The sequence below is a fragment of the Pezoporus wallicus genome, unplaced genomic scaffold, assembly GCF_028554395.1.
Source record: "Pezoporus wallicus isolate ANWC-B61680 ecotype Strahan unplaced genomic scaffold, APGP_CSIRO_Pwel_v1 contig_8143, whole genome shotgun sequence".
Taxonomy (NCBI): Eukaryota; Metazoa; Chordata; class Aves; order Psittaciformes; family Psittacidae; genus Pezoporus; species Pezoporus wallicus.
In genome coordinates this window covers 16160-39583 of record NW_026636259.1, presented here as the reverse complement: position 1 = coordinate 39583, position 23424 = coordinate 16160, and the positions used below count along the sequence as shown (strand labels likewise).

General features: G+C 51.8%; 2 protein-coding genes across 2 annotated transcripts; both read right to left on the bottom strand.

Moving 5' to 3' along the window:
• Position 1: 1 nt before the first annotated feature.
• PRPF8 (pre-mRNA processing factor 8) lies at positions 2-19106 on the bottom strand. The gene is made up of 42 exons (XM_057399472.1): positions 18997-19106; positions 18746-18914; positions 17491-17655; positions 17174-17392; positions 16357-16569; positions 15957-16082; positions 15774-15879; positions 15101-15291; positions 14799-14918; positions 14530-14719; positions 14269-14388; positions 13838-13972; positions 13610-13739; positions 13053-13249; positions 12739-12945; positions 12487-12650; positions 12111-12237; positions 11799-11991; positions 11293-11480; positions 10884-11122; positions 10251-10397; positions 9861-10071; positions 9412-9528; positions 9079-9326; positions 8723-8902; positions 8176-8311; positions 7402-7571; positions 6960-7089; positions 6641-6787; positions 6237-6397; positions 5427-5618; positions 4603-4840; positions 4358-4486; positions 3665-3778; positions 3386-3559; positions 2949-3142; positions 2065-2304; positions 1842-1983; positions 1397-1537; positions 1116-1255; positions 753-955; positions 2-250 (listed from the first exon to the last, which is right to left on the bottom strand). Exons 1-42 carry the CDS (start codon positions 19094-19096, stop codon positions 96-98), a joined length of 7008 nt encoding a protein of 2335 aa, XP_057255455.1. The 5' UTR covers positions 19097-19106; the 3' UTR covers positions 2-95.
• A 1276-nt stretch (positions 19107-20382) lies between these two features.
• On the bottom strand, positions 20383-23424 carry TLCD2 (TLC domain containing 2). Its single transcript, XM_057399529.1, has 4 exons — positions 23123-23424; positions 22659-22741; positions 21869-21951; positions 20383-20931 (listed from the first exon to the last, which is right to left on the bottom strand). The coding sequence occupies exons 1-4, from the start codon at positions 23422-23424 to the stop codon at positions 20554-20556; spliced, it is 846 nt and encodes a 281-aa protein (XP_057255512.1). The 3' UTR covers positions 20383-20553.

Genomic DNA, 23424 nt, shown 5'->3' with positions numbered 1-23424 from the left:
GAGGGGGAAAGGGGCAGGGGCTGTGCGGGCACGGGGACGCAGAACACACACGCTGTTGAATATCAACAGTACGAGGAGCCGGGGCGAGGGCAGCACTAGGCGTAGAGGTCCTCCCTGTCGGCGGAGTAGACCTCCCCTTCCTGCAGCAGGGCGAAGTTGAGGAAGTGGGAAGGGCGATGGACCTCGTGGTAGAACTCCTTGGGGTTGGCGAGCTGCAGCTCGTACTTCATGTTGGGGTCGTGGCGCACACCTGGCAGGGAGAGAGAGAGAGAACATCACCCACCTGAAGGGCTCCTGCCCTCGACCCGCACATGACAAGCTTTAAAGCAGATCATGCTTAAAGGATGTGTAAAGAACACGCTGCTGAAGAGCTATTTCCTTCTCATAGCATCACAGACTGGCTTGGGTTCCAACCCCCTGCCCCAGGGAAGAGCTTGTGCCTAAGAGCTCAGCTCAGTCTCCCCTCTGGCAGGTTAAAGCCATTCCCCTTGGCCTGTCCCTACATCCCTTGTCCCAAGCCCCTCTCCAGGTTTCCTGCAGCCCCTTCAGGCACTGGAGCTGCTCTCAGGTCTCCCCTTCAGGAGCCTTCTCTTCTCCAGGCTGACCCAGCCCAGCTCCAGGGCAGAGCTGCTCCAGCCCTCGCAGCATCCCCATGGCCTCGCTCCAACAGCTCCACATCCCTCTTGTTTTGGGGGCCCCAAGCTATCCCCACTGCCTCCCCCTCCTGCCCCTCTGCCAGCAGGGCAGCTCACCCATGAAGTTGTAGTTCCAGGACCCTTGTGCTGGGACCATGAAGAAGCCAAGGAAGCGATCAGAGAGCAGCATCTGCACCCGCTCGTAATGGGATGGGAGGTAGCCCTTGGGGTTGTTCCCCTTGTCCGTGTTCTGCCTGCCCCACTCATAGCCACTCGGGGTCAGTTTGTAGGCTGTCAGCGTGCAGGAGCCTGGTGTAAAACTGGAAGGAAGAAGAGATGTGGGAAGTCAGACTGATCCAAGGCAGAACAGGGAAACCAGGAATGAGCCAACACTGCCTTTCTGCCACATACTGAGACCTCAGCATGCTCCCAAGCACTGCAGCTTGGCAGAGAGGGCACAAGAAGCCTCCTGCCTCTCACCTGCAGGTGATGATGATGGTCTTCTCCCCATCCCAGGAGGGGTTGTCAGCCATGACCTTGGCATGGGTGGTGACATCCTGCGGCGAGAGCTGAGGGGACTCGTTTGGTTGGGTGTGAATCCACCCCAGAGGTTCCATTTCCTGACCAAAAGGAGTTTGAGAGAGGAATAAAAGGCATTTAAAACCAGGCCAACAAGCACACAGGGAGCAAAGGCTTCCCTTTGCCTGCCCCCAGATGAGGCTGGCATCTCCAAGTCCCTCATCTCCAACAGCCCAACTCACCTTGAGATACTCATGCTGTGGCAGCTGCCCTGGGAGGTGCACAGTCTGGTGTGTGCCCCACTGGGGCACCATCACAATGCACCGGATCTCCTTCACCTGGGGGTTATCAGGAGGGCTCACTCCATACAGGTAACCTGCAATCTAGGAACAGACACCTGCCTTAGAAGCCTAGACGAGACCTCTGTGTAACCGTGTGAGAGCCCTCAGCTCCTCAGGAGCTGATCTCTCAGCCCACAGGCTCTCACTAGAGGAGAGCATCTCGGTTTGGTTACATGCTGAGCTTCCCCTCAAGTCGGGGCCACAAGGAACCATCCAGCCCCATCTAGAACTTGTGTGCTCAGCTGCATTACCAGTGCCTGTCTCCCCAGTACATCCTGACTGCCCAGGACTGGTGTGTGCCCCAGGAGAGTGTGGTACAGCTGTCACAGACTCCCTGCACGCCCACCTGGGCCCGCAGGTCGGAGATGCAGATGAACTTCTTCAACACGTTCTTGGGCAGGATGTACGTGTAGCCCGTTTCCTTGATATCATCTGATGAAACATAGATGTGGTTTGTTCGCAGGTGGAGGTTGGCAGCAGAAATGGCTCTGTGAAGAGGAGGGATGAGGATTAAAGGGTGCACAGATCCCTTCCCCAGCACCACCCAACAGCCCTGCCTGCTCGCCTACCTGACCCGCCACTCGGTCTTGGAGGAGAACGTCTGGGTCTCGTAGTTGCTGGTGGTGGAGGTGATGATTTCATCCCCGTGTTTGTTCACCGTGCGGGTCTGGGTGGCTGTGAGCTGTGACTGCTCCTTGGTTTGCTTCTCAATTTCAGCTATCTGCTGCCTCTGCTGCGAGGGGGCAGAGATCTCCATGCCCAGGATGATGTCTCGGATCTCTGACTGCGTCAGGGATGCGACGTTCACGCTGGAAGAGGAAGAATACCCAAAAGTCAGGTGTTTCTGAGCACACTGTGGACCCCTGGCACTCGAGCACAAGCTCAGAAAATCCACTTGGGGCACTGTGAAAAATGAGACCACAGCTTTATAGGCATGAGGGAGGAAATCACAGGATGCACGGATCAGAAAGCTTTGGTGCAGACACTTTCATCTGCCTTAGTAGAAGGCAATAAACAGTAACTCTTCATCAGGGACTGCAGTGATAGGACAAGGGGCGATGGGTTCTAACTTGACCAGGGGAAGTTCAGACTGGATATAAGGAAGAAGTTCTTTACTGTGAGTGATGAGGCACTGGCACAGGTTGCCCAAAGAACTTGTGAATGCTCCATCCCTGGCAGTGTTCAAGGCCAGGCTGGACAGAGCCTTGGGTGACATGGTCTAGGTGAGGCATCCCTGCCCATGGCAGGGGGTTGGAACTGCATGATCATAAGGTCCTTTCCAACCCAAACCATTCTATGATTCTGTAATGATAACCAGTTTCCCTACAAAGCTGACAGTTCACTGCAAAAGGCCCTTGTAAGTCTTCTACTCTCCACAAGCAGCACCGTGTTCACAGCCTTTAGAGCAGGAAGGAAAAGCTGACAGGACCCTTGCAGCTGGACATTAACTTACTTGTTCTTCTTGCCATAGTCAGCAAGGATGAGATCCTTCAGCTGCACCTCCACCTTGATCCACTCCTCATCTGTCAGGGTTGGCCAGATGTGGTGAGGCTCCGTTATGGTTGTCTTGTCTGGTTTCAGAATGACTTTGGCTCGATCGTTATTCACGTGAAGCGCTCGGAGAATCAGAATCAGACGAGAGAATGCCTTGGAGGAGAAAGAGAGATGCAGTTAGAACAAGGAAAACAAATACACAAGGCCCTTGTCCAGCACTGTGGGCATGTGGGCACTGCATGGGAAGTGCCAATGGACTCAATCTGAAGGAAAACCCAGGCAGACTCAGAGATTAAGTGCTCCCAAGCAGCAAATCGTGAGGGATCTCTGAAGCCTTGGCTCCTGCCTCATGCAGCAGAGGCAAAGCAAAATGCAGCCTAGGCACGCTGTGCTCACCGTGTAGGAAGAGATGGTTTTCAGCCAGTCATCATAGAGATTGAAGAGAACCATCTGGGGTTCAGTAGCCTTCAGGATGAGATCCCCAAACTTTTCCACCTTCAGACAGGCCTGGAAGGGCAGCTGCAGCTCCGAGCCTTTGATCACGATGTTGGGGAAATCCAGCAAGTGCACCTGGGGTTTATGAAGAGGAGGAATTAGCTCACAACTACCACAGAACACTGGTCCAGATCAAGTCCTTCACAGGACTGTCTTGTCACCTGTCTTCTGCATTCTTACCTCAAGTGGGTCCAGCATGCCCTTCCGTGTCACTATGATCTGCTTAGGCTGCTCCTCCACAGGCAGCGATCGAATCAAGGCAGCCACTTCTTCAGCAGTCTTCCACTTGGCCAGCTACAGGAAGACAGCAGGGTTAGAGACCTCTCTCTGCTAACAGCAGTGTCTCCATGGGAATGAGAGAGACTCAAGCCAAATTCTATAAATACACCTGGAATGTATGGCTTGTTCCAGATCAGTGTCAAGGCCCAGCATTTCCTTCTTACTGGTCTCAGAGTTCCTGTTCCTGGAGCTCAGTTACCCCTGACTGGCTCAGAAAAACCAGCTGCCTACACCACCTCCCTGGCTCTGCCACCTGAGAGTCTTCTCACTGCACTGGATGTACAGCCAAGTGCAATGTGATTTGCTGTAACGCTGAGCACAGCCCTGTTTCTCAAGCCCTGCTTGAAGATGTCAGCTCTTTCCACCTCAGAGCCTCAAAAGCCTTGCAACATCAATGCCTGCTTTCCTTTACTTTTATATCCCATGCTAGCACTTCCCTGAGAACACGTGAGACACCAGACACTGCAGCTCCACACTTGTTAAGAGGCAGGAAGGTGAAGATTCTCATGCTGCTTTCTGCTCAAGTGAGTGTCTCAAGCAGTCAGAGCCCATCCCCAGCCCCCAGCCCAAAGCACAGCAGCAGCCAGGCCCTACCTGTCCCAGACGTTTCTGCCCTGCCCACACAGAGGTATGGATGATCTTCAGGAAGAGCTGTCCAGTTCTGGGATTGAAGATGAAAATGGCTCCATTGATGGGTTTTGTGGTCAAATTCCCTTCAAAAGTCTGAGAAAGCAAACAAAAGTCAGAAGTAGAGGGAGATAAAGCCTCCACAACCACCCTGAGCACAGGACATTGACAGTCCCTGTCCTTTCCCCCCCACGATCCTCCTCTGGCGTCACCTTGTGGATGGTCACTCTGTACACATTGGTGTCATCCACAAACCAGATTATCTGGTTGGAGAAGAGCTCTCCATAGTTCTGGGAGGAGAGGTACGGCTCTGTGGGCTCGGATGAGTACAGCTGCAGCCCCTTGCGGATCCGTTCTCTCAACACGTAGAGCGCAGGATTTGCTTTCATGATTTTGGCCATGGCCTGCTGGATCAGAGGTTTGCTCCCAGGGAACCAGTTCCCATAAGCACTGAAGAAGAGAACAAACAGAAGATGCAGTAGTTGCCATCAGCTGTGAGATGCAGAGACAACAGCCACACATCTTCCCATGCAGCAGACAGGCACCTTTCTGCCTGCTGAGTACTACGCTATGTTTTCTCTTCCTATGTCCTGGGAGCTGCTTACCCATTGCTCTTTCCTACACCTCCTCTCGGTGGGAAGCCACAGCACACACATGCTGCAGCCCCAGAAAAGCCATATCTCCTCTAACAAGTATACTGGAGCAGAAGCCTGCTTGCTGGGACTTGAAACCTTCCCCTCACAAGTGAAGAATAACTGTCCCCACTTATGGGGAGCCTTAATACAAGGCCTACCCTTCAGCTCCAAGAACAGTCTAATCTCCTAAGAGAACAAATGATTAGTGAGCTGGGAGAACCATTATTATGGAAGAAGCAGGCATGGCTCAACCTGACAGGACTGACTAGGTGTCATATCCCATTCACTGCACCCCTCCAGCTTCTGCTTTCTCCCCTCCAGCCTCCTGCCTAGGATACAACCCAGTCCGGAGACACACTAAGACACAGCCACAAACTACCAATTACACTTAAAGATCTCACCTGTGCAAGTTATAGGCCAGATCAATGGCAATGAGCACCCCAGTAGGGGATGGGTAGATACTCATGTTGTCTGTAGTGTAGTCCAAGAACTTGGCTCGTGCGTAGCGCTCGATATCATGGGAATCGTAATCTCCCCAGCGCAGCTGGATATCGATCCAGTACTTCTGAGTGGTGGTGCTGTCCATCACATCCCTAAGGGGAAAGCAAGCCAGAACAACTTCATCTTGCACAAAACTCCCCTGCAGTTGCTACGTGTCTTTGACAGAGAGATCCTTCTGAAGCCATCCTGAAAAGGGACTCTACTGCTCCCTTCACACAGCAGCTGGATGCAGAAGCACTGAAGAGAAACCCTCAGACAATGGGGTTCAGCTGTAGGTTTAGACAAAGCAGTTACTCCTCTACTGTATAGTCAGGATGGTCATCTCCCCTAGGGATTGTCTGCTGAGGATTCAGTCAAACTGAACACAGCACGGGTACAGAATTGGGTCTGATTCACTCCAAATTCTGGCCCTAGGACACCACAGCTTTGTGGGGTTTCCTGAAGAACACTTCACAGTTCCTGAGCTCTGGCTTAGAGGAAGGGTCAACTGGAGGAGAAAACAGGAGCAAAGAGCCTTCATGATGTGCTAGAAGGTGCTGCAACCATCTGCCCAAACCACGCCGGGACTTTGCCAAGCATGTCCTCATGTGTCCCCAGTGAAAACCAACCCTACGTGCCCAAGAGATATAAAGAAGCTTTGGTTCAGGATGACAGGTTCAGCAGCTCTGCACCACAGCAAGATCAAGGAGAAGGAAAAGGGAAACACTCACTTGGAATCTGCAAGCAACGATGGACGTGACACATTCCACTTATACGAAGCGAAGAGAAGGATATCTGCACATGAGGAATTCATCTTGTAGGACTTCCTGGGATGGATTGTCTCTTTCTGCACTGTCTCAATCTCCAGAGCATCCAGCTCTTGATCAAACACCTGGGGAAAAGGCAGTCGAAGATGGGTTGTGCTCAAGCAGCCTTGCTAAAGAATCTACCCTCAGCACTGAACTAAAACAGGCACCCAGGAAAAACCCATCTCCTCCCCTTCTCTGTCAACTGGGGAAGAAGGGCTAGGCCTGCTACAGCCCTTGGACAATCTCTGTTACTAGCAAGAGGCCGTTGGCACATGAGGAGCATACGTGCACTGCACAGAACCAAACCAAGTGAACACACTGCTCACCTGACACAAATCCATCACGATGCTCTCATGGATCTTCTGCCACAAGTGAGCTCGGAAAATCTGGATGAGAGAGATCTTCAGCGTGGGGATCTTGCCGTGCATAAAGATGCCTGTCAAATCTAGCTGCACCTGGAACCCAACGTACACCTGCAAAGGAAAAGCAGCTGTGAGAACAAGCAGTATCACTGATGAAGTTTAGAATACAACAGCTCTGTTAAAGAGGTTCAGTTCATCTCTAAGACACGTTCTGAAGAGTTAGATCTATTCACTGCTCTTATTCCAGTGGCAGTTCCTACAGGTACAAACTCCAGGCACTTACATTGGCTCTGTTAATGGTAGGTGACCACCACAGGGTGAATCTTCTGTTTGGAATTTGGTTCAAACCCGACCTCTGGGCATTTGTCAGCTTCTTCCATTTCATAGACTCCTCAAAGCCACTGGCCTTCTCCCTAGAAAGGGCAGACAATCAGTTGTGTAAGATGTGGAACATGGCAGTTAGCAGAAATAAGGGACGAGTAATAGAGGCAGGGAACACACACAGAAGGAATGGGGAAGACTGTTTCATGTAAAGACATGGATTCACATCCTGGAGTTCAGCTACAGCCCAGCCCCAGGTACTCTCCTAACCGAGCTATATCCACAGTGTGCTCGAGTGATGACTGAAAATGGGAAAAGGCTCAACAGAATCAGTACATCTTGAGCCAAGGACTCCTCCTGGTCACCAAATTTGCAAGACAAGGCAACACCAAGGCTCCTCTTACCAGAAGAGACCCTCCCATGTGGGGAAGTAAGTGCCCTTGAAGAGAGTGTGCTCCAGGATCCCTTCCACTCCACCAAGTGCCTGGATCATGTCTGTACGGTAGTTGTTCAGGTTCCAGAGCTTGCCATCGTGGCGCTGATGGGTCCACCAGAACGGGTTCTGTTTCAGGACCTGGGGACAAGAGCAGAATAGTGAGCAGCTTTGTGTTCAGATCATTTAACCTGCCTGCACTCATTGTAGGAACCAAGATGATGATGATGATGATGATAATGTCAGAGTCCAGGTGAACAGCCTCATGCCTGCTGTACTGGAGGACACAGTTCACTTACAACATCAGTGCAGTCAGCACTGCTATGCGATTCAGACTGGGTAGAATGATGATGATGATCTCTCAGGGACTGACCTTCTACAGAGCTATCATTACAGGTTGTAAATAATGAATTTTTCCACTGCTGTTAAAACTTCAGATTTTGGAATGTTTCTTTTGGGGCCTATTTTCCCCTCTCCAGAACCGATCTCTTCTAACACTCAGTTGCACAAAGAGTGGTATTCCCCAAGACACTGTAACCCATCCAAACACTTCAAGAGCAGCTAGCTACAGATTTTGGAGCATCTGGTTTTCAACAGCCTCTACCAGTCCCAACACATGGCTCTAGAAGTTCTTCCTGCAGCAGACAGACAAGGAAGTGCACTCACAATCATGCAAAGTGAAAGGACATGGTCTGGAACAGGTACGTGATCCTCACATTCAGCCAGAGAAACTCCCAGTCCATACCTGATACTGTTTGAAGTCAGTCCTGACTCTCCATCCTTTATCATAAGCTAGGGTGTGCCGGTCCTTCTGGAAGAGGGTGTTGATACGAGGAATTCCCCTGTCCCATGAGTCCTCCAGATCTTCCAGTGTCAGGCGCCTGGAAGAAACAAAATCCCCACTCTTTGTTACCTCTCAGTGCTACAGCAATTCATTAATGAGCGTTTCAGGGGAGGAGATGACAGAAACAGCAGAGACCTCGGGGCTCTGGAAGGAGATGCTCTACAATGCCAAGCACTAAGAGGCTCAGCAAAGTGCCCACAGCCATGGCTAGGAACATGCTGGTGTCAAAAGGCCAAAAGACATGGGTCTCGTGTCAGCTTCTGGCACCACCATTTCCCTTGAACTGTGCCACTGAGGCACTTTCTCCATGCAGAGTCCACACCTCCTCCAGAGGTAAGACAGAAGCTTTGCAGGCAGACCACAGGTCTCCAGAACACCGAGACGGTGCAAGACTTCACACCCCTGCCTGCCCTCACACACAGGGATCTGCCTGCACACTGAAACCCACCTGTTCTGGGCTATAGCCTCTTGTCTCTTCAGGGCATATTCTGCCCACACTCTCTGAGAGTCAATGAATTCACTTTCCCATGGCTGGATGTAACGATACAGATTTGGGATGAGCTGGTCCTCCTCATGACTCATTCCTGAGCGGAAGTGAGTGATGCCAACATCTGTCTGCTTGGACCACCTGGAGCACAGAGGCACAAGAGTGAAGTAGGCATCACAAGACTTTACAGGTCACATTGACATTCCCTGCTGTAGAGGCAACATAGCTCTTGAACATGGCAGAATCAGGTATTTTTATGGCAAAGAGCACCTAACAGAACCCTCATCCCATGCAGGCATCAGAGCAGCCCAACTCACCTCAGGTCAGACTGCGGGATGAGAACGTGGCCCATGGAGAGCATGCCGAGCCCCCCCAGCTCTTTAGGGGTGTAAAACACCACTGGTGGGAAACGACTGGGCATTTTGGAATTCAGGCCAATTTTGATCCGAGTCTGGATTTTATTCTCACACTTCACCAGCAAATCAAGCAATTCCTGGGTATTTACAACAGCTTCTCGGAAATAAGTCATCAAGCCAATGAGAGCTGTATTCCATTTATTGACAATCTAGAAAGGAAAGCAAGGATCAGTTCTCAGCTTCTTCTCCAAGCATCTGCAGAAAGCTCTGACATTCATCTCCCTCCTACCTTACCTTAGTGAAGGTTGTGGAGCCAGATGCCATGAGGATCTGCCTCACTCTGTTGTGGAATCTCTGCATAGACTCATCATCCACACGCAGGAAGCACTGAGCTGTGCGCTCCTTGGTGACCTGCAAGAGCACAGCCCCATCAGTTCCTTCCTGGGGGCCCTCTCTCCAATACAGACAATAAGCTAAGCTCTTGCCATCAGGCATTTGTGTAACACGGGGAGGAGAAGAGCCTGAACAGCACCTCTGCACCTTCGGGGCCCCCACCATCCCCAGCCAAGGATTTTCCATCCCTCCCAGCAAGGAAAATTCATACCGAGTTCATTTGTGCTGCCAGTTATGCAGCTGGCAAATAGCAGTTACCCCCCTCCCATAGGCAGTTCCAAGCCCTGCTTTGACGCCAGACACAGCCCACAGAGGGATTGCTCTCCCACCCTGTCAAACCCTCACCCTACCTCATTCTGCAGGTTCCAGACACCGTCCTTGTGGGTGAACTCCTCGTAGCTGGTGCGGCACTTGGGCAGGATGCGGCACTCAAACCCACACATGTTAAACAGCAAATTGGGGTTATCCTTGCTGTAAACGGACACGAAACTGTTCTCCCATTGCACTGTGGTGACTGAGCGAGGCAAACGGTTCTTGATATCCCAGAACACAGCACGACCTCTGGAAAACAAGATGCGCACGGTGACAGGCTGTCAGTGAAGAGGAACACTACAGCTCTAACACCGATCACTCTCTGTCAGAACCACAGCACAGACCCCTCACCTACTCTTACTTTTCTTCCTATCAGTCTCAACCTGTTACCTATTACAGGTAGTTTTTCCCCGGGGTGCAGCACTTACAGGTTCACGTCGTGTTTCATGAGGCGCATCCGAGCATCCCGGGGCCAGCACTTCTTGTTGTTGTAGCCCACAATGTTCTCGTTGTTGGGATCCGGATGCTCTGTCAGGTAGCGCTGAATCAAGTCTCTCGCCTCATCTGCTGTAAACCTGGAAACACACAGAAGAGCTGTGTGATCTACACGATCAACTTCTCAAGACACCAGACAGATAAAGACTTGCTTAGGGGTTGCTGTTTCCCACAGCATGTTTGAAGGTAATGACCCGTTTCCTGTATCCTCCCACTGAAGGCAGTTTCAGTTTCATTCGCTTACAACAACTCATGACTATTTGGGCTGTTTCTCCATGAACAGACATAAAATTCCATGTCCACTTGCTGGGAAGCCACAAAAGGCTTATTTTAGCAGTGGAAAATCTGCAAGAACAGAACACATGACACTGCTGTTTTTCTACCGGGCCACTGATGCTGCAGGACAGTGAACTGAGAAAGCAAGAGGAGGCATGTGGGCACCCAGTTGTTCTGGGAAATCTGCAAGTTCCAATATTCCTAATCTTTCTGAGCAAAAACCTGGAGTAGGAGCACACTAATTCCCATTTCCACAGCATCTGCTGCAAGGTGCCAGAACACAGGCTCACCTGAAGAAGATGTGAATGCGGTCAATGTATCTGCAGAAGAGGCGAATGGGATGGGCCACCTCAGTGGCAATGTCTTGGAAGCTGAGGAAGTCATTTGGCATCTGGGGAGGCCCAGCCATTTCACTGGCACGGTGCAGACCCAGCACCAGCAGGTCCATCACAAGCCCATAATACTGGACAATGAAGGAAGCAAACTGCAGTCCACGAATAATCCCATAGGAGTTTGTGTGATTCATGTCCTGAGGAAAACAAAAGGGAATTGCGAGTGTCATAACACATCAGAGACCTTTTACCTGAGCAGCTGCTCTTTAGCAGGACCCAGAAAGGGTTTTCTTATTCCCTTATCACTTCTCTGGCAAGTCTTGGCTCCAAAACCTCTCCATTTTATAGTCCTGACAGCAACCCTCACCTTGTAGTTGATCACCACGTTGTTCTTGGCTGTCATGTAGTCAGCAATGTTGTGATCAACGATAAGACGCAGCAGCCTGTTGAGCAACGTCAGGTCAATCTTCTCATACATCTTCTCAAATCGAGACTCCAGCATCACGTTGCATTCACCTTCACTTGTTTCCCAAACATCTTGCAGATTATTAATGCCTGGGGAGACAAACATGCACATCATTTTATGTGACATGTCAGAGTGCAGAACATAGCTCCTGTAATGCCTGATCTTTCAGTCTCTGGTCCCTCCAGTCTATCCAGAACATAAATATGTAAGTCAACCACGTGCTATGGAGGTTCTTATCCTCCTCCACTATGTACCTAAATGTATTAACCTATAAAATACAGTGTCTGATTGTAAGGACTATTGGTTGCAAGTTGCAAATACAAAAACTCAGCTCCCAAGGTGACTTAAAGGAAGCAAGCTTCCCATAAGAAAACGCATTTTTGGAGGGAACACAAGACCCCACTAACCTTGGCACCACTTGTACACCAACAGTGGAGGAGGTTCAGTGTCAGCAGGTTTGATCCATGGAGGGAAAAGTCTTCGCTTATCAGCTTCATACCACAAGTACTGATCCAGATAAGCATCTGTGATCTTCTCCAAGGGCTCAACATCATAAACAGGAACTAAGTGGCTGTAGAGATCCATGAACTCAATACCCACCTAGAAAAGAAGAGGCAAAACTGAGACTTACAGTTGACAGCAAACAAAGTCTTAGCACCATTTAGATCCTGAACACAGTGTAACTTTGAGTACGGTCTGGTTTTCAGCAGGACACCTACCTCCTTGAAGGCTCTCTGAGTTAAAAGGTGTCGCTTGATTCTGGACAGAGCTTCATGAGGGTTATCATAAGCCTGCTCAATCAAGCCCAACTCCTCTCTCTGTGACTGGTTCAGGCGAGATTTCACACTGGAAGTGAGAAAGAACAGGTCAGGCACCTAAACATGAACAAACTAACAGCCACCACATTAAACTGATGCAAGATACTGTTCAATGAAGCAGATCAAGATAAGATTTGTAACTCTCCACAGTCCACATCCCCAGGCTTAGAAGTACAGTTTTGATGTTGCCCATTCCGGGATTAAAAGATAACAAAACAGCTTCAGATGCCTTTCCCAGTACAGATGTCTGTCCCTGCAATCGTTTCCCACTGCTTACCTGTAAGCTTCCTTCAGCCTCTCCAGGGCTAATATGAGCAACTTGGTGTCATGTTTGTAGGACAGCGGAGGGAAAGGAATGGGTGAGAACCTCCTGCTTTCCAGCCAGTGCACTGTGGTTGTGTAGACAGCAACAGCTTCTTCCGCAGTGATGTAAGGCCCATCCTGCAAACCAAACCACCGGCATTAGCGAGTGAAAGCTTCCCTACAAAAACAGCACCAATTTCAGCAACCTCAGGCAGGAGAGAAATACCTTCAGGTAATTGTGCTGCCGTTCCTGCTCTGCTTTCAGGTAGAGTCTGGTCAGTCGGCCCAGATTCTTCTTACAGACTGTTTTGTCTACAGTGGCACCCCGACGGATCCGCTCCCTGTTGTAGTGAGCTGTGTTTGTCCACCAGTCAGCTTTTGCCTTCACGTACCTCAGGATCATGTTCTCAATAGGAGTTGGCAGCCCTGGCACCTGGGGAGGGACAGGAACTTGAGGGATGCAGCAGTGGGAACCTTCAGAAGAGCGGTTCCAACTGGGAGACGCTAAGACTGAACCAAAGGGCCAAGCAACAGAGTTACCTTCCAGGGAATATTGGCCTTCCAGCACCGCCAAGCCTCGCTCAGATGTTGCAGGATGGTTCTGGCTTTGTTCTGTTTGATTCCTTCCGGCATCATGTCCAGGATGTCATGCATAACAGCCGCCCTCAGCTCCAGGTCAAAGTGAGACTCCACACGCTGCTTTGTGACAGTCTTTGCTACACCCTTGGAGTGACGGCCTGGCAAGGGCAAAGTACTTCAGCAGTTCTGACATTACTGGGCAGTGCTCCCCTTTCTTCCCAGTATAGGAATGTGCAATGGTGCAGGGTATCTGAAGAAATTACACTGCTACATCACTGATGAATTTGGAGTAGAAGATCAGGAGGCTATAGACCCCATAGTGCTATGGAGGAGGGAACCCCACTTCCATTTGTAACCTGTCTTGGGGGCACTAGTCTCATAAGAGCCCTAAAACAGGGACTGAAATGGAGCATGAATACAGACCACGACTAGGAACAGAAAGCTGGAGCTGGGAAGCAAGCAGTATTAATCTTTACCACACACGCCTCCCCCAGCCAAGCTTTACACAGTGTGCTGACCTTCAAACTGCCTGGCCAGCAGATTCCCCAGCCAGCGTTCCAGCAGCGGCGTGATGCCCCTCATGAAGAACAGCCACACTCTCCAGCCTGGAGCCCAGAAGCCGCAGCCAGGACCTTTGCCCACAGGCCCCTGGAAGAACAGAGACACGGTAAGAGCAGGTCACTTACTGACACTCCCTGCTGCTCAGTTGACATGAGGTCATCATCACGTGGAAAGGTGGAACTTACTGTGTTAAACCTGTAGTAGATGAGATGTTTCAGGTCCTTGCACATACGAATCTGCCTCATCAGCTTGTACTTGTACCGGTACATTCCCGTCAGTTGACCCACATGAGCAAAGATGTACTGCAAACCATCTGCCAACTGAAACACAGGCAGCACAGCCAGAGGTAACAATAAACATTAGATGCATCGCCTCAGGTTTGTTTTACAGCCAGGAGCAGAGGGTATTAGGCCATATAAAGCTCCTACCACTGACTCATACAAGGATCAATTCTTATAAACCAGGTAAAAGAATGTCACGCAATGCTGCATGTTTTCATTGTTCCCACCTCTCTTACACTGTGACATCCTACAGAAGCCAGCCCAGATAGTCCCCTCAATTTCCCCTCTTTACCTTAAAAAAAAAAACAATAAAAGTAATATACAAATGAGCCTACCTGAAATGCATCCACATTTCCAAGTCTGTACTGGACATGGCTGTCCACCACCAGCTTAGTGAGCCGCAGAACCTCTCTGCACAGGTGGAAAGCGTTACCGAAACGAGACTTCTTCCTTTCCTGGAAGAGAGAAAGCCCAGAACTGATGCAATAGGAGTGGAAGAGCTTCAGTTTGGTCAGTCTGCACAGCATGCAGATGTTTCACTATACTAGCTATTTAATCTTGAGGTAAACTTTACTCAACAGCATAGGGATCGATACCTTAGTGGTGAGGGTCTTCACAGGCTTCAGGTTGAAGTTGTAATCCAAGTGAAGGTAGTTCAGGTTCTTTCTGTGGATCAGCAAGTTCAGCATGTTGTAGCCCTGGCGACACACCTGCAGGCCAACCTCCACCCAGTCCAGCTTTGTGGACTGGAAAAACTTTGTAGCCTTGAAGGAGCGGAACAGGTATCTGGAGAGAGCAGAGATGATAAGTCAGCTGAATCCACATCACAGATCAGCAGCTCCCCACTGAACAGACCTCCACTTACCTCTTCTTCTGGGCCTTGGGAGGTCTGTGCTTGAGAGCATTCAGAACATAGTATTTCAGTAGCTTCTGATAGGAGACTCGCACTTTCACTGGCTGGCCTGCTGGGCAGTGCTCACGGTACCTAGGGACAAACCAAACCTCATTTATTCAGGTAACCCACAATCTTTAGAGCACAAGTCACCTGCAGAAACACTCCTAAAACCTCTAGAAACCAAGCACCACAGAAAGTCTTTATTTTCATTGTAAGATGACAATTTTCACTCAAGATAACAATACCAGCCCTTCTCCTAGGAAATAACTCACCAGTTCTTGACCAGTGGGATATCAAGAGCCCTGCGGGTCCTCCCAGACCTCAAGTTGAAGGGCCGTGGTGCCCACAGCAGGGCAATGCCATTGGCTGTGTTATCCGTGTACAGTGGGGTATCCTTCAGGAAAGGTTCCACGAACTCTGGCAACTCAAACTCTTCATCATCATCAGGCAGTGGTTCCTGACTCTGAAATGCAGAAGCACCACGCTGTTTCCTGCTTCCTCCAGCTCAGTTTTCCACGTTAAATAAGAACACTTCTTTGCTCCCATGGAAGAAGCGGGACAGTGCTGAGCATAAGAGAAGCAAAAAGCACTCTACAAGGCAAACTCTGGCTACCAGACCCTGAGCTCGGTGTTATGGAGGTGACTCAAAGCTTAAGTTCAGCTCCATGAATACACCAAGAGGAACTAGAAGGATACATAACCTATTAGAACGCTCCAAAACAGTACTTTACCATTGGACTTTATCCTACAGAGATCACAGGAGACAGCTTTGTGCAGCCCCAGAAGTAGGAAATGACTAAAATGACAACCATGGAGTTTTCTATGAAAGGGCTCATGCTCACTCCTGTGTGCTGCTATCAGAAGCAAGGTCGCAAGCAAGATGCTAAAGCCCCATCACTTCCATGCAGTCGGGTTTACCACTGTCTCTCCTGAACAGCAACTCACCTTGACAGAATGTCTGTGTGAAATGGGGTTGATCAGTGGATCAAAGTAAAAAGCTGGGAGATCAGGATCTTCTGTCTTAATGAAAACAACGTTTGGAGTATGATACCTGCAACACAAAACATGCATCTGAGCATCCTGACAGCTCCCCCCTCCTCTCCCTGCTCTTGAGGGTGCTGCACTTACCAGGTCAGGTGAACATGGTGTGGCAGGTTATTGTACAGGTATGGGAAAGCAATTTTGTACTCTGTCCTGATTGGCTGCCTGATGATAATTTTGTTGATGTCATTAAATTCGTTCCAGTCTTCATCCCTTGAAAGAGACAAGAAATGATTACATGAGCAGTCAGGGGACAGAAAGGCAAACATTTTTGATTGAAGACATGATATCAATGCTCTTCCTTTAGGCTTCTCTTCACACTAACAACCATTTAGTGTCCAGAGCAGCAAGCACATCACAGACTTAATGCTAAAGAGAGTGAAGATCCAGAAACAGCTCACTCAAGGAAAGACACCAGACGAGAGATTTACCCTCGAGCCCTTTCCAAGATAACCACTTATCTTTTTCCTCCTAAACCAACACTTACTGAAGATTGATGTCTCTAACAAGAGGCTCAAACTTGGGACCTCCAGGAATAGCCATGTTCAGTGCCTTGGAGGTAAAGAAAGCTTTCAGGTCAAACAAATAGAAGTAGTTGTCATCCACAAGGTCAGTGAGCAGCTGGTTGGCCAAACGGTACAGTGTGGACATCATGGGGAGAGTGAACTGCCAGCGCTGGTACGTTGAACCATTCACATACCTGGGAAAGAACCAAGCACAGACACTCAGTTCACTGCCAGAAGACAACTGGGCCTTTAGCAAAGGACCAGAAATAATCAAACACCTTTCATGACCCATCATTCACAGAAAACAACAAGGACAGCTAGCACATGGGCCCCCTCCAGGCAGAAAGAGAGGCTGCAGGACTGCTGAAGACCATTACAGACTTCATCTGCCCAGAAAATACTGACTGCTCCAGTTTCTCTCCTCCTCCATATCCAAACTGATACACAACATACATGCACTCTCAGCAAGCATCAATTCAAACTGCAACTAGACAAGACAGGTTGTCATCTTTATGGCACGGTTAGAAACATCAGTGTTAGCAGTTAAACGGGCAGCAGCCCTCCTGGGCAGCAAAGACTTGTTTCCCATTGCTGGAAGCTGCAGACAAGAAGAGGTATAGCTTTACAACAGTCACGTTCCCCCTCTCATCCTTGAAGGCAGGCTTTTCTCCCCCACCACCACCATCACACACAGCCCAGCATAGCACAACCAAAGGTTATATACTGCTATGTATAGGCAGTTTATGTAGTGCATCTGGTTCTCCCCTCTCAATGAACTGCGGTACCAGAGGCACATACTTCCTGTTGTCTTTTAGTGGCTGGTGGTCATAGAACCAGTCCAGCACTGGGGCATCTTCCTCTGGATCCAGCTCGAGCTGAATGGCTTCCAGGGGTTCCACATCCAGGATGTTATCAGCATAATCCAGAGGGGGTTCTTCATCATCAAACGGGGGGAACCTCATCCTCTTGAAGTGACGCCTATCCCTCTTCTCTCGCCTCATCATAATCCACATCGACCTGGTAGGAACACAGAGGCCATTAAATACCACTTTTATTATGGATGCACAAATGTTTGCTCCTGAGTTCCCAGCAGGACAAAGGAAGAAGGCACTTACCCCCACTGAGCAATGTACACCGGCTCTATGACCCAGGGGATCTCATTCACAAAAGAGATGGCTCCTGTGATATGGTACAGGACTGGAACATCTCGGATTTGCTCCCAGGGCATGGGCATGTTCTCCAGGAGCTTCAGCACAGCATGAGGCATGTACTTCAGAGCACTGCAATCAGGAATCAAGGAGAATGAGGGCTGGAAGGCACTCTCAAGAGCGGAGCCATCCACTGCCACAAGCCAAATGACCTCCACACCTTTCACTGCTGGAAACTGCTCATCTAACCTGCTCATAAAGGCCTCCAGTGATAAACCCATGTACTGTGCCTACTGTCCTTGTGCTTCATGCATTGCACTACCAAAAAGTGTTCCACTGGCTTGGCTTCCAACAGATTGTACACATTAAGGGTGTTACAGATGAAAACAGTGAGCTTCTGGAGGTTTTATGGGCAATGAATGATGCATTAGTGGAATGGAAATGACATGCATGAGATAAACTCTCTCAACGAGGATAACAAACAACACTCACACCACCTTTTAATACTGCAAAAAACCACATGCTGGCTACTTCACACTCTCCCCCAAGGTTCTTCTAAGACAACACATTAACCAGAGGAATGTTCTTCTAAATTCAAAGCAACAACTTCCTACCCTGACCCCCTTCTGCACTGCTACCCTTATACCCTTATATATAGAGAATCACAGAATAGCTCGGGTTGGAAAGGACCTTAAGATCATCCAGTTCCAACCCCCCTGCCATGGGCACGGACACCTCACACTAAACCATCTCACCCAAGGCTTCATCCAGCCTGGCCTTGAACACTGCCAGGGATGGAGCATTCACAACCTCCCTGGGCAACCCATTCCAGTGCCTCAGCACCCTCACAGGAAAGAATTTCCTCCTTATATCCAATCTAAACTTCCCCTGTTTAAGTTTTAACCTGTTACCCCTTGTCCTGTCACTACAGTCCCTAATGAAGAGTCCCTCCCCAGCATCCCTATAGGCCCCTTTCAGATACTGGAAGGCTGCTATGAGGTCTCCACGCAGCCTTCTCTTCTCCAGGCAATATATATCATATATGTATATATTATATATATATATATATAATGAGGATTATCCCCTGCTCATCAAGCCGCTCTGTACACACAGCGGACACTTCAAGCCCTTTGTAAACACCCTCCAACGACGATCAATGATGCTCAGCCAGGCCTCAGAGCAGCTCCCCCCCGGTGTCACACCCCGCCAGCGGCTGCCTTACCCCAGGTAAACCCTCTTGTCGTGCCGGAACTTCCTGTTGGTCATGTCGCCGTGGTCGCGGATGATCTTGCGGACGTGCTCGGGGGGCATGTCCTCCTTCTGCGCGTCCACGAACCCGAACTTCCTCTTCTCCGCATAGCGCTTGGCCTGCAGCTGCTGCCATTTGCGGGCTGTACGGACACAGAACCGGGCGGCATCAACCCCCTGCCCCGCCGGGCAAAGCACCGCGGCGCCGGGGCCGCCTCAACCCACCTTTCTCCTGCAGCTTCTCCTCAGACATGTAATCGGGCAGCGGCGCCAGCGGCGTGGGCACCGGCGCGCAGCCGCCGCGGTACGGGAACACGGCGGCCATGGCGACGCACCTGCAGTTGAGAAACGTGGCCAGAGGCTGTGCTAATGATGGAGCAGCTCCTGCAAGACTGGGTGCAAATGTCTCAAACCAAAGCGAAATCCCTGTCTGCCTCCCGATAGGAGCACCCCTCACCTTGGGAAGCAACAAACCCCAACACCGATGGGTATCCCCTGTGCTCTCCACAAATAGAAACCTAAGCAGCTTTGGCCACAAGCCGCCTCCAGCCTCCCACTACCAGCACACATCACTTGTCTTTCCCTGCCCAGAGCAGGGATGCGCCTGCTCCCTGATGCTCCCCTTCTTCGCTCCCTGCAATGAGTTGTTCCTTGGCTTTTCAAACACAGTGAGAGGGTTTGAGTCCAAGGCTGTTTGAAACACACGATGAATACAATGGGTTTCTCCAACCCTGGTACACGTAACCCTGAGTGGGAGGGTTTTGATCCTATACGCGGTGCTGCACTGCTGGGGAGCGGTGGGGAAAGGAAACGTGGAGTTAAAAACTGAAGGAATTCTGATTCCTTGTCCTAGGCAGCTTCCGTAGAAAGGAAAAAGGGGGGGGGGAGAACCCCAAGAGAGAGGTAGGCTGTGCCAGTGTACACTGATGGGGAGACATAGGGTAAGAAGCACTGTGCTAAGCAGTGACACCCCTGGAGCACTGGGTCCCTTTTTCCCTCTCAGCCCTTTTCCCCTCAAGCTGTTTCATTTGCAGCCATTTATTCAAAGCTGGTGTTAGTAAGAGCGTTACACTGGGCTCAGCAGCAGAACTTCCCATCCCTAATAGATGCTTATGCCTGAAAACACATCCATGGGAAGCGACCATCACATAGCACCGTCCTGGCCAGTGAGAACGCTCATTTATGGGCACTTAACATAGCTGGGAGCAAAACAACATGGAAAAAGCTCCAGTTGTTAAGAAGTCGGTTCCCCATCCCCAAGCACAGCGCTGCCGGTCCCTGCTCCTGACCCGGGCATCCATGCAGGTCTCAGCCTCCCCTCCATCACCCACATTGGCCAATCTCCTTGGGGAGGACTCATGAGTGCAGGGTTTGGCTTTTACAGGGTGAAGCCTGGAGCCTTTCCCATGGGAGACGGCACAGAGAGCGCAGGGCTGAGCGCGGCGTCCCCTGGCTGAGGGGCCGCTGCAGCACCAAAGGGGTGAGACCCACACTGTGGTGTTTGGATGTCCCAAAGAGCAGTGGGGAAGCAGCGCTCTTCTGCTCCCTTCTCATCTCAGCGGCGCCTCGGGGAGCTCTGAGAGCTGTCGAGCTTCCTTGAGCAGGGCATCCAACCACATCACCCAAAGGTATTGGGGCAGCAGAACCCCATTAGGCCGTGACCCGGGATCTGCAGCCACAAGAAGAGCCTGGATGCTGTTAGTGTGGACCCTCCGCACCAAAACACCCACGCTCAGTCTCCGTTGCGCTTCGCTGTCCTCCTCCATCCTCCTGGGAAAGGGGCTATTGCTCCTTCTCCCACTGCACACCCCGGCTGGACTTGAAGAAGTCACTGCGCAGCAGGCGGTAGAAGAGGATGACGTTCATGGGTGTCATGATTGCCATTCCCACTGTGCCTATGGAGTACGTTGCCAGGGGCACGGTGCCTCGGTTGAGGAAGAGCCACCGGCTCATCCAGGCCAGCGTGGCGATGCGGAACACCACGTAGGTGCCCAGGTTGAGGATGCTGTTGAGGCGGTAGCAGGGGGTGTGCACCAGGTTGGCCATGAGCAAGATCTGCCGCACGTGGAGGAAGATGGAGTTAATCTCCACCAGTAAAGCCACCAGCGCAAACCCGATGTACTGATGGAGCAGCACTGCCGTACCAAAGCAGACAATGACCTGGGAAGGGGAAAGGAGAGAGGTTGAGACCGGGGGCTGGTTGTTCTCTGCTGCAAGCTGGAGCCCTCCGTGCACTTCTCACAGCAGTGCTAAACCACTGGGCATCACCCCACACATATCCCTATCACTGTAACCTCCAGCATGAGATAAAACCTCCCCGGCATTGAATGGAACAGGAGCGTTGGGTTGGTTCTTTTTCCAGTGGGAAGGGAGGGAAACACTTCCATAAACTCCAGGCTGGAAGAGGAGACAGAGCAGCCAGACCTAACCCTGCTCTTGCGGCCGGGGAATGCAGCTCGTTGTGGCTGGGCAGGTTTTGCCACACTCAGTGAATGACTGAATGGGATGGGGAGATGGGGAGATGCATAGCCCAGGGCTATGGTTGCTGCTGGCTCGGGTTTGGTGCAGCAGGGAGCCCCATGGCATACCCCAAGCCTGGCACGAAGCACCCTAGGGATGCTGCAGCAGAGGATGGGGCTGTTGGGCGCAGAGATTCCTGCCAGCTGGGGGAACAGGCTCTGCCAGCCTGTGCTTTAGCACACTGAGTCCTTTCTTCAGTTGATACCATTAATGCTGTTCTCTGTATTGGCTCTTTAATGAGATTATCTGCTCCCAGCTCCCTAAGTCACTGTCTCGGCCTGAATTAGCTCTGGTTTGGATGTGACCTTCTGACTCACAAGCAGTGGCCGGCATTGCTGCAGGGCTCGATGAGGCAGCAGCTCTGACCGTCGCCTTCCCCATCTCATCCCAGTACATCCCAGTGCTGCCCCTGTCCCTCATGCCCAGCCCCTGCAGACCCCTGTGCCTCCCCTGTACCCCACAGCATCTCTGCTGCTCGTCTCCAGGCTGTGCCACCCCCTTGCAGCACCCGCAACCACAGAACCCTGGTGGTGCAAGTGCCAGGCTCTGCCCCTTGGAAAGCAGCCCCTGGACTCACCACGGAGTGATGGAAGAGCAGCTCCCAGGACTGGCGAAGCTTCTGATGGCACAACATGTCCACAAAGTCTTCGAGGAAGTAACCTGGGAGCAGAGAGGCCGTGAGCAAGGGAAGGGCTGTGCTAAGGGACCCTCAGACTGCACCTCAATGGCCTGTTTGGGCAGCCCCTCCAGGGCCGTGATGACCACGGCGATGTGATCGCTTGCATCTGTTCCTGGAGACAGGATGAGAGCGAAGGGAGCACGTGGACCTTCCCCCTGTCCCATAACTGGAGCCCTTAAGAGCTGCAGGGTTTGCTGCCACCAAACCAACCCTTTAGACCCTCAGACCTCCCTGCTGAGCTGTAGCCGTGCTGGGAAGCCCATTAGCCCTGACCGCGGGGCTGGTGACACATCTGCAAGGAGGTGACATGGGGACAGGAGGAGGAAGGATTCACACAGCCAGAGGGCTCAGAGCTCCTGGCTCCCCCAATGACACGTTCAGCTTGAAGCTGAGGGGTGACCTGCACCAACCCCGTATCATGGGCACTTCAAGGATGCTCCAAGCCCTGTGTGCCCTATGAGGACGGTGGTGGGCAGCCCGGAGCCCAGTACCTCCTGGCTGTGGGTGCTGTGGGACAGAAAGGAGCCACTGTCCTTTGCCAAGAATAGGGCGATTGTCTGGGGTGCCTGAGACATCTCTGCCTGCGACGTGGCTTGAGGGGCCGGTGTCAGGCACCAGTGAGCCCTTGGGGACCCCTTGGTGGGGCACAAGAGGGGAAAGAAGAGGGGGCAGCCCTCTTCCCACTCACCTACAGATACAGCGACCAGGCTGTGTGCCCCGGGTGGGTGCGTGCCCACCATGTCCTCAGACAGCCCGGGGTGGAGGCAGAACCTGTGGGGAGCAGGACTGTGAGTGCTGGGAAGTGCCTCTGGGTCCCCAGTTCCCTGCCAGCATCCTCGGTACCCACCTGGTGCTGCTGAAACCCCCTGGAGCCCTCCTGTCCCGTTATGGCCATCCCTGTCCTCCTGGTTCCTGCTGAGTCTCCCTATCCCCTGCTGCTCTTGTCCCGTGATCCCTTCTCCATCGCTCAGTGCCCCCCACTTCCCACGTCCACAATAATCCTCAGGCTCCCCCAACGCCCCTCTTCCCGGCATCCACATGATCCCTGGTTCTAGGTTCCCTCGATGCTCCCCATTCTTCTCCAGCATCCTTGGTCCGTCCCCCCCCCCCCCGGTCCCCAAATGCCCTGCGGGTCCCCCCGGTGCCTCTCACCCTGCCAGCGCCCCGCCGCCGCTGAGCACGCTGTGCGCCAGCGAGGTCCAGATGTTGCGCCACTTCCAGCGGTTGCGCCGGGCCGACGGCGGCGGCGGCACCAAGCGCTCCAGCCCCCGGTTCAGCAGGCGGAAAGCGGCGAAGGACCCGGCCACCACCAGCAGCCCCGGGCTCACGGCCATGGGCACCCACCGGCCCCGCTGCCTCCCGACGGCTCCCATCGGCTCCGCCTCGCCCGGCTCCGGAGCCCGCCCCGGGTACCGGCACCGCCCCGCCGGGAAGGAGCGGGGATGCGGGAGCAT